This window comes from Echeneis naucrates, chromosome 21 (assembly GCF_900963305.1).
Source record: "Echeneis naucrates chromosome 21, fEcheNa1.1, whole genome shotgun sequence".
In the NCBI taxonomy this organism is placed as follows: domain Eukaryota; kingdom Metazoa; phylum Chordata; class Actinopteri; order Carangiformes; family Echeneidae; genus Echeneis; species Echeneis naucrates.
The window spans coordinates 21,458,064-21,469,313 of NC_042531.1; the positions used below are offsets into that span (position 1 = coordinate 21,458,064).

The 11,250-nt window shown below is 41.5% G+C and overlaps 1 protein-coding gene across 1 annotated transcript; it reads left to right on the top strand.

The window, feature by feature from the left end:
* Window positions 1-7,405: 7,405 nt before the first annotated feature.
* On the top strand, window positions 7,406-10,352 carry LOC115062254 (uncharacterized). Its single transcript, XM_029530879.1, has one exon. The coding sequence runs from the start codon at window positions 9,240-9,242 to the stop codon at window positions 10,350-10,352; it is 1,113 nt and encodes a 370-aa protein (XP_029386739.1). The 5' UTR covers window positions 7,406-9,239.
* Window positions 10,353-11,250: the final 898 nt, after the last annotated feature.

The following is an 11,250-nucleotide window of genomic DNA, read 5'->3' on the forward strand; positions in this document are numbered from 1 at the left end:
CACAGAACGGCCACAGGCCTGGGAACTTATTGTGGGGCGCTATGCTGCCCATTTTTGAACATTTACAATTAAATTCTAGCCCAGCATTGATGCAATGCACCTTAAAAACAATCACATACTTAGTAAAGTTTATGAACAGGCAACACAAGTCTGATCAATTTACCTCTATCTAATTCCTAATCCAGACTATTTTCATCCTCAAACCTGAAGTCTTCAGAGCCAACTGACAGCACTGGAGGCAGGTTATCAGATTTCGCCTCCAAGCATTCCCTCCAAGCTACAGAGGCGTAATACAGTTATTTTTTTAGTATATGGAGAAGTAACTGTTTGAAACATGCCAACCTTTTCAAGGGGAACGTTGGTGATTTGTGCCTCAGTGTCTGTTTATGAAATGCTTATTGGACGATAGATGAGCCTTTGAAATGACTGCCACCTGCACTTTTCTGATGGGAGTATGTGTAGTTGGAGAGTTTGTGTGATCTTTGAAAATTTTGGACAGAAAGAACATTTGAAAGATGAGTAAATTATAGAGAGACTGGTAAGAAAGTGTACAGGACTTTAGCAACTCAATTTTTATTTCAAACACTGGCATATTCTGTCCCTGGCAACAGCCTGAGAGCCTGAAGAAATACGCTGACAGTGTGCCACTGATCACTGTGTCTTCTTCTGTAAGATAGCAGTTTTTTTTTTGTTTTTTTTTTCCCTGCTTTCAAATGTGACTGTTTGGAAACATTCAGAAATAGTAGCTTTTGTTCAAGCTTTCTCCTGTCTTGTTCAATCACCTTGTCACGGAAATTTATGATTTCTATGTTTATTTATTTATTGGCCATGTCACTCGAGGTGTCAGCCAATCCCATCTGTCTCCAGTCCATTCGTGACACATTTTAAAGGCATTTTAAAGGATGACACCATCCTTTAAAAAGTTTACCAAGTCTACCTCATATTCACATATTCAGAATAAGCTAATTATAAAATGTATTTTAAGAGAATCCAGTCATCCATCTTTGACTGCTTTTCTGTTTCCAGATCACGGACTGCTGGAGCCAAACCCAGCCAATGTTCTGGGCAAGAAGCAGGGTACACCCTGGACAGGTCATCAGTCCATCACAGGACCAGCACATAGAGACAAACAACCACACGTGTTCGCATTTGCATCTACAGTCACCTTTAGAGTCACCAGTTAACCTAGACATGCATGTCTTTGGATGTTGGAGTAAACCCACGCAGGCATAGGGAGAAAATGCAAACTCTGCACAGCAAGGCCCTTGGCTGGGAACTGAACCCACGACCTCATTGTGGGGCAACAGCGCTAACCACTACGCCATCATACTGCCAATTTTAAGAGTCTATCCATTGCAGTAGAGGATAATAACTTACAAAACAAGAGAGAAAAAAAAAAACAAGGTTCCACTTGTTTGTATTGTTCTAGAGCTGATTCAAAGTTTCCATCTTTATCTGGTCATGAGTTCTGCTCATTCTTTTGAGCGATAATAATGAAAAATCAGATCCAAAGCCTCTGATGCTCTAAATATCTTATTGTCCATGTCCCTGTCTTTATTCTGCAACTACAAATAAACTCCTAGCAACTTTTCATGACTCTGTAAAATTACCCATTGGAGCCAATAGATTAGTTCGATAGCCTGGGAAAAATGAAGGGCGAGGTTCAGTGGATAAACACACAGAATCCAAATTCTACCCACCTGTATTCATAAGAATAGCAAAAATGTAAATGGCTTAAATGGACTGGGCTATTTAGAAAGAAAACATGTGAAGGCCAACAAATTGAAACCCAGGCTGCTGTTGCTGTGTTGCTATGGTAGTACAGTGCTTCAGTTGTTTTTACAAATCCTCACTTTGAGTTTTGACTCATCACAAAAAAAAAAAAAAAAAAAGATCTGTGACAGTAGAGTGATGAGAAGATAGTGACACATAGGGAGATGTCATAATTGCTACATTGTGTTCATAGCCCTCCTTTCATCTCTCTGCTTTGGTCCCTCTCTTCCTGTTTCAGGCAGTGGTCTGAGCCAATGAAAGCCTGTGAACCTACAATGAATAGTAAACACCAGTTCTCATCAAAGCTCAACTTAATCGCTTCATCTCCCTGTCTCTTCTGTTCTCCCTTCTAAAGACTTCTAGGAGGAACTGTCACATATTTCTATCAGTAGGAAGAATGACGTGCTCAGAGAAAACTATAAAGACGATAAAATCCTTTTACACACACACACACACACACACAGACACACATTTCCAGAATTTATAAACTAGGCAATGTCAAATCCTAGACTGGAGAGTAAACTTCATGGTCAAATCCTGATTTTTATAACCAGAACCTTGTCCTACAAAAAAACTAATCACAAATTCAAGACAAAGACTGAGATGTGATTTCAGCAGTAACAGTAAGCTAATCGCACAGCTACAGTCTGGGAACCACAAAAGCTTACCCTCTATTTACTCCAAAATCCAGAAAGTAACAGATGTTGTCAGCTCTTTATGTCTAACTCTGTCTGTCTAACCTGTACATGTGAACACTTCTTGGAATGTTGCATATTACAACCATCTATTGATTCAGTGGACAGGAGCTTTTATTGCTATGCTGCAGGATGCATATGTCTAATTTTCTGTTGCTCTGTTGCTTCTGTTCTCTTCTCTTTTTTTAGAAATTACTAATGACTTATCTACCTCCCCTTGTCACAGGAGGCCTTTCCTGCCTGTGGCCATCACAAATGATAATTCCTCCCCCAGCGTCGGAAGAAAACACAGGTTTGAGACTGAACCAGTAAGATGATATCACTGTCATTTCCTTTTACATGCATCTGTGTGTCTTTTCTCTATGATGTGCAACATTACAATCATGACCACATGATTTAATTTACTGCTCTTGGTGTTAAAGGGCACAGGGAACTGAAAACAATCGAGGCATTCAAAACACCATGCATTATTCAACCCCCACCTTATGCTACTGAATTCCATAAATAAGGTCAAGGATACAAACTGACACAGATCAGAGTGTGAAGGCATCTGCTTTGTCTGTTGTCTTACTGTGAGGGAAAGATTTTCTCAAACATATCTGACCGGATCAGTTCTCAAGGTGAGCGCACTGGATGCAGTGAAAAGATTTAACACACAAGCACAAACAAAGCATATCATGGTAGCAAAGTGACATTTATGAAAAGGAAGCTAGTATTTTATTCAAGGTCCAATATTTGACATTCTTGTTTGTGTTTTTAATGTGAGAAAAAGCACTCAGATTATGCAGAATATGTTCATGAGTTCAAGAACAAAGAACAATATAATTGTAGTTTGTTTCATCTCCTAGACTTCTCTCTGGAGTTCAAGCAAAAAGTTAGTTAGGTTGGTTATTAATTAAAAAATAGAGAAGAATTCACCTAAACACTCATTTGCATCTGTTTCACATGAGAAATTGCCATTCTGATGTTTTATTATGGATGCATGTGGATTGCATGTACAGGATCCATGTTTTTCTTCAAAGCAATACCGCCTGAAGTGACTGAACCCTAAAAGTCCTGTGATGCTAATGGAAAACACTTTTTTTTTTACTTATTACAGCTTCATTTATGGATTTCTTTCTTGCATACGTTTTGAGCAGATATATTAAGCAATACATACTCAGGGCAGCACAATAATTTTAATGATGTGTTCTTTCTGCTGCCCCGAGTCAATTATTCTTTTCTCTTCCAGGTTTGTCAGATTGGGTTGGTCTTCCTCCCTTTCTTTGACACTTTGCCCAAAGTGCGTTCATAACTGTTAAAAATATGTCTACTTTCATTTCAAAAAGGTTTAGTGTTTTTTTTTTTTTGTCAGGACTGTTTTTAGCAGCAGGCTCCTGCATACTAGTATTTCCAGCAGCAGGAAGGTGTGTGTGTGTGCTGAGTCAAAATAAACTGCAGTGTGTGTTTATGGGACTGAAAGAACTATGCAGCACTGTGATTCAATCATGTTCTTTTAATAGTTCAATACAGTTTAGCACACCAGAGCTTTACGACCCTTTCTTCACAGGGTTCATTGATAGTAAGAAAAAGTAATACCTTCTATACATTGTCCCATTGCTTTTCTTGGAGCTGACCACGAAATGAATGTAGACATAATAACACAAGGGAACAAAGGTAGGTTCACTCTTACTGGCACAAATGGAAATAGCTCAGTATGTTCCAAATTTAGAAAGTATTTGTGTTTATCACATGTGTTGGCTCATATGATGAATAAAACAGTCCAGTACTCCAATTACCAAGGTGAAATTTGCCTCATGTTCAATGCTGTATTAGATTCTGAATGGAATAAAGGGCACATTGCCTTGGGGGCTTATTTAGGATGATCAGACCATCCTGCTCTTTAAAAGAGACTCATACAATATGATCTAAGAATGCAGAATTTATTTAAATTAAATGATGAAAAAAATAAAGGGAACCTGAGGTAATGGACAATCCAAAGCAGATACCATAAAGGATGCTTCCAATGGCCTGACAACATAAATCTGTGGTGTTACATTTCTCACTAGATGCAACTTCCAAAACATTCAAGATAGCATTCACACTAATCTCACAGTATTTTCAAGAAGACATGTGAAGTGTCCTCTCAACAAATACCCCAAAGAGTCCAAATCACAGTGCAGGTAAAGAATGTCCATATTAAGTAGCCCTATAATGCTTGACCAGATAATTAATGGACAGATAATCTGAAGTCTTTATTTGGCCATTCAAAAAAATGTGTAAAAATTTGTATGATTTTTGTTGCATCGGGCATTACGCCTAATTGACTTTTCTCCTTGGTCTGTTGTAACATTTGTATCTTTATATTTGCATCTTTATTTTTTTAAAACACCTGAAGCACATGTTCAGCACTGTCTGCAAGACAAACAGAGTGCCACTTACGAGAAAACTGGACCTTAAAATAACAACGAAAAACTGTGTCACTGACTTCAGATCAAGTGAGATGCATTAAGCACTGTAAAAACTCTTGCATAGATCCAACTTAAAAAAATTAAGGTAACATTTTCCAATCACTTTTTGCAAGTTTAGTGAACTAACTGGTATTTTGAGTTGGCAAAACTTCATAATATGCATTTCACTATATGCTAAAAGAATAAGTAGAGTCTATGAGAAACAGCCAAGAAATTGAGTAAAATGAATGTCAAAAATGTTAGCATATTAAACAAATTAAACTTAATTAAAATAAGTAAATGGCTTCAAATAATTAGTTACAATGACCATAAATTAACAATTATAGAGGACAGGTATCAATTTTCAAGATTTATTAAATCATTACATGAAAGATCATGTGAACTGTAAACATCTGACCTCAGCTTTGCAAAACATGTTAACAGCAGTGTCTTTAAATTTGTATATATTGACACATTACCTGGAACACTTCACAGACAGATCTCAGCTTTTAAAGTGCATTTCTTTAGTGTGTAAAAAAACATGAAATCGCAATTTACAACCACAAGTTATGCCTTGCAGCATTCTATAAAACTTTCAAAGTACAAACAAGTGTAACATCCTGACAATTTCCACTCATCAGGCTCTGATAAATGTCCTCAAAGACCGGCAGATACCGGACATTATGCACGCATGTCAAACCACATCTTAACTTGTAAAGTGCATTATTTTAGTGTGTAGAAAACATTAATAACTAAAACAATTTACACACCATAAATTACACCCTGCAGCATTCTACAAAACTTTCACAGTACAAACAAGTGTAACATCCTGAAAAATTCCACTCCTCAGGCTCTGATAAAATGTGTAAAATTCTTGAACAGACAACAAACCAGCCGTTCATAAGTGCAGGCTGACAGTCATGTTGGCCTAGGCTAGAAGCTTGTTTTTCAGAGTCATGAACCTGGAAGATGGTTTTGGACGCAGTGTGTCGAGTCCCACAAAAAGTCGCTGAAAGACCTCAAAAGTTTTAACAAGTTTGGAAGGATACTGGAGATTAAGTGCATATGTCAATCCAAGGAGTAGGCTGCATGCTCTAGCCAGATTGCCAAGATCAGTGAGTACTGGGATTCCCTCGAGGATGATGCCCACTCCATCTGGCTCACGACACACATAGATCCTCATAATGTCCGTTTTCAGCTCCTCATGCACACTGGTCTCTGCTGTCCCCTTTAAAACATACAAGCAGACCAACTGTCTCATTTGTCGATGAAAGATAAGAATACATTAAATAGATGTTATGTGATTTAATTCAGATAGCTTCTCTGAAGACCACTTTGAAAACTAGAACATTTCAGAACAATCCTAAATTGAGATCTTGTACATTAGACTTAAGATACAGGGTGCAATTCTATCCACTCTCATCCACACATATTCCAAAAAGCCTAGAATGGAAACACTAGAATATAAAAAAAAATCTTGAAATATCACTTAAGTTTTAATGCTCACTTGAAGTGCTTTTTTTCCCCAGCTTCTTATATTTTTTCCCTTTAACTAGCTGTATGCTGCTAGCTTTCTCCACCTACACTTGACTCACGCCGGTTCAGTCAGTTTACATAAAAACAACCCAGTTTAAGCTCATACAGCTGACCGATCCAACCCTGCTTTCAAACAATACTTACAGAGTAGTCAGAGATGAGCTCTTGTCCACTCTCTCCCATATACTCGATGAGGCATCTCAGTGCTATTTCTCTCTTCTTCACGATACAGGTACCTGGGTCCTAGAGTTAATAAAAGAATAACGAAAAATTAATCTTGCAGACAATATCAATCCGTGTATCATTTGTTCTTTTAATATTAATTGAAAACAAAAAAAAAATTGAAAAGAAAAAGAAACATTTGTTGTTTCACTATTTGTTCATGAATCTGATACCTTGATACTTCTTGTGACTGTCTCTAGACAGCTGCTTTGCAGCTCCTTCTGGACTAGCTTGTTTGCTTTTAGCTAACTAACAACACTTCTAGCTAACATGTAAACGCTACACATATGACCGCCGTTACAACTCACAACTTACTTGGTTTTGGGACTTTTTAATTTCCCCCCTCCTCCTAACCTATCTGCTGCATGCAGTACAGCATCAGAGTGTGTGTCCGTGTGTTCGTGTGTGTTGCGGATGAAAGACCCGGGCCGTTAAAACTACAGACACGACCGGACGGACGACCCGTCACTGTTCAGTAAAAACTTTGTGGCTACGATGTTTTTTGAAACAGTACACCGGTACGACGTCCCTCCGCGGCCCAGCGGTAAAAGTCCCGGTGCTCCAGATGGCCAGTAACGTTACAGCGCTGTTCATACCGCCCAGACCAAAACTGCTTCCCCCCATTCAAACGGCTGCAGGCAGCGAGTCACCGCACGGCGGTGTGTAACGCTAACGGTAGACCGCACATGAAAGCAAAACGCTGTACACTCTCACACAGAAATGAAACGCCTGCATACTGTTGGGATATTGTACATATTAAAAGTATGTATTCAGATAACAGTTAATCACCAGTATGCCTTTTTGTATTAAGATGTGTGCTTCCAAGCTTGATGTGTTATGAAGAATATGTAGTTGCTTGGATAGTGGAAAAGTACAGAGTGTCCGTTAGAAATGAACATACAGAAGACACATGGTTTGAAGTAGATGTCCTTGTAAAGTGTGTGAGTCAGAGAATGACAGAGAGTGTGCGTACTTGTGACAGAAAGGAAATATCTCTCACAGACAGACAAAGAGGAGTCAGATAGCAGCGAGGTTAGGTCAATCAGAGAGAAAACAGGTGCACTGCACGCACATTCATAGCAGACCAATCAGAAGTGGAAGACGACGCGTGGACATCGACAACGGACCAATCAGAAGAGGACATCGGCTTGCGTGCACATTTATCTGAACTGTTACGTCTTATATACTGGGTCAGGGAAATACAGAGTGTGAGACTTCGTGAACTGACACACATTTGTTGGTGTTAGGGAAAGAAGTTTCGACCCAGAGCTCTGTAAGCTTTATTCTTCTGCTGGATTAAATAAATACTTGAATTGAGACCGAATATCTTCTCCTATTCTCTTCATAAAAGAACGCGCTGGAGACGGCTCACACATAGAGTACGTTGTTTAGTAGATTGAGCAGACTGTTCTCCAACAAATTGGTGACCCTGACGTGATGAAGAAGGAGAAGTGACGGAGAAAAAGGAAAAAAAAAAGAGTACACAGCGGAGGATCGCAGTTCGGTGACAACACTTGGCCGGCCACAAACGAAAGGTAAGCAGACGCCTGTTTAATCAAAAGTTCTGCAATTGGACATACCAAAAGTGTGTTGTCATTTAACTAAAGCCTCCTAGTAAACCTAAAGCAGAAAGAATAAAGCTTAAAACGATAAGTTGTCGACAACAGGACGGGGGTGAGATGCCCGGAGACGGACCTTAAGTCCGCACTCTCTCCAAACACGAGACATAGTCGGGGGAATGGCCCTGGAATGATTCATAAAATCATCTCCTAAATATTAAACATAGTCTAAGAGGCCCTGAGACTTAGGGTGTGCCATCCAGTCTCTACAGAGGTGACCTCGCCTCGGGGGAACATCCATAAGGTGGTCCCTTGGACAGGTAATGATATAGATAGCTCGGGGAGACATCCATAAGGTGGCTCCTTGGACAGCTGGTGGTATAGTCGTGAGCGTCCTGAGAGAAGTACTAAAGAGTGAAAAAGAGGTTGAAAGACCCCTGTGTTGATTGTGGAAACACAGAAAATAGGTTACGGAGTTTTGTAAGCGGGGGAGCGTGTGCCATGTGATCCTCAACCTGAATACTATCGCTCAAATTGAGACACGTATATTCAGCGGCTTGCAAAACCACTCCATTTCTGGAGAGTGTAAGATATGAAGTATTGTTGGTTTGTATAAAATAATTGTGGTATAAATTGTGTGGGTGGTTTACCGACAACCAGCTATTTTTACGAGGCGGAAGTGCTGTGTAGGGCCTAGTAGAGGTGGCCCAAATTCCAGCGCTTTGTCGGATCTCGAGCGGTGTCGTGTTCGGTGGGGCATAAGGGAGGAAGTTGTGTAATTTTGCCTCAAGATAGAAGCTAACTGTCGCCGAGCAATAGGCATCCCGCACCCTCTTAGGAGAGAGGTGTAGAAGCTTGGATGTGTCGGCCTGCAGCTAGTGGAACTTGAGAAGCAGAATCACAGCAGTAAAAGGGAAGAGTAAGTCCGCGGTGATCTGCATGCAGTCGCAGTCACGTGGCGTGTAGTTACAAAGGAACATAGTTTGATAATTCTTGTAAAAGCGTGACTACATTGTTACATTACCATGGAGGGAGAGTTCGAGAGGGAGTATGGGGAGCATGGAGGGTGCGACGGATTAGTACGCAACCAATATAAAAACATTAGAACACAACTATTATCTGGCATCGTAGATAAAGACAGAGCAGCCATAAACAAAAAGCAGGAAGCGGCAGAGCAGGGTCAGAGCGCAGGTATGTTGCAGAGACAGAGCTGGAAGAAGAAGGAGCAGGAGGGGGAGAAGGAGCGACAGGAGTGGTCTGAGCTGCTGGTTCACTGGCAAGGCACCAAACACCTGCATCAAAAGGAGCAACTCTCCGGACTGGTAACTGCGTCTGACACCTACACATGTCCCCCGCCATATGCACCTCCAGCGCTAGGAATGTATCCTGTGTCAACATTTTACATAGATAAAGGCATAATGAGCCTTGAAACACCCAACACACAAAACACTGAGACAGACGCGCACATTCACCATTTACCTAATAATAGCCCATTCTTAAACCACTGTACTGAAATTGGAGCTGCCATGCGTACTCACTTCCCTTTGCCCAACGCTACTGCTATACCTAAAATCACATGGGACCCAAAACAAAACCCTCGTCAATTTTTAAGTGCAGCAAAAGACATTTGGACCACTCAAACAGGACTGCATCCAGGAAATAGTGGCTCTCAGGCCGAGTGGTTCCGCCAAGCTGTTTTGAATGGAGTCCCTGAGTCAGTGCAACAGGCCATGAAAAACAATCCTGATATGCTGGGATGCCACCTGTGTGTGTGGGAAAAGCACCTCGTTCATCATCTCACTGCCGCCCAAGATAAAACACAACAAGATGAGAAGGAACACACTGACCTTCAAAATCAATTGCTCAAACTGCAACTAGCCAAGGTCAGGGAGGAAGTTAATGAAAAGAAAAAAGGCAAGAAAGAGCCAACTAAGATAATGGCCCAGACAGTACAGTCTGGGGGAGGAGATATCACCCCGGCTTATCCGGATTTTTCTCACACTCCGCCATGGGAGCCGCACCATAGAAGGGGGGGGAGGAATAAACAGAGGGTGGAGAGGTCCGAGGGGCGGGGGAAGGAGAGGGTTCTCAGGGGGATGGTCTTATGGACGAAACCGTGTCTGTTTCCTGTGTGGTGACTCCTCCCACTGGATGAAGGACTGTCCATACAACCCGGCCACAGCACGTGGTGGATATCAACTGAGAGGAAGGGGAGGGGAGCAACAAAGAGGAGGCCATGGAGATGGCTCTCATCCTCCCTACCCACAGTCCCCCCTGTGGCAGGATGCTGAGTGACACACCCCACAGAGAAGCCCTGAACAGCACCTCACGGCAGAACCGGTGTTGTCAGTGGCAGTAAATCAAGACACACTGCCTTTCCTTGTGGATACAGGTGCCACCGTTTCCACCATCAAGACTGTACAAAAAACTTGTTGTCAACTGAAGTCATAACAGTCATGGGTTTCTCTGGGGTTCCTACTACTCTGTCTTACACCAAGCCTCTCACTACCCGGTTGGGTAACCAGACTGTGTTGCACCCATTTGTGCATTCTCCTGAAGTGCCTTCCAATCTTCTAGGGAGAGATCTTCTGACTCGCTTGGGAGCAACCATCCTCTGCTCCCCGGACGGCCTCACAGTCTCTTTTCCTGATGGCACCTCTCTGCCATGTGACTGCGCCGGCGCCACACATTCGAGTCAATACCTCATCCAACCCATCGCTGAAAAAGCAGCTGACGTCTATTGGGGTTTATTGCACAGTGAAAAAGTAGACAAAGGTGGAATCTTGTCGGCCTATCTCACCTGGAAGCCCTGGATCTCCCAGATTCACCCCTACGTGGCCCCTCCTGACCCTCTCCATATGACTTTGTTTTATGACAGACAGGAAACTCAGTGGTATGAGGAACAGTTTAATAGAGACATAGAGGGACAAAATTGGGAACTACATTCATGTGCTATTTATGTGGCTCCTATTGGTGTTGCTGCAGAAGTAACACTCACCCCTGAACAACAAGAGTGGTACATGATGAGTGATGAAG

What these genes read in the sequence shown, in the direction of transcription:
- LOC115062254 (XM_029530879.1), top strand. Translation starts at nt 9,240, where the DNA reads ATGGAGGGAGAGTTCGAGAGGGAGTATGGGGAGCATGGAGGGTGCGAC.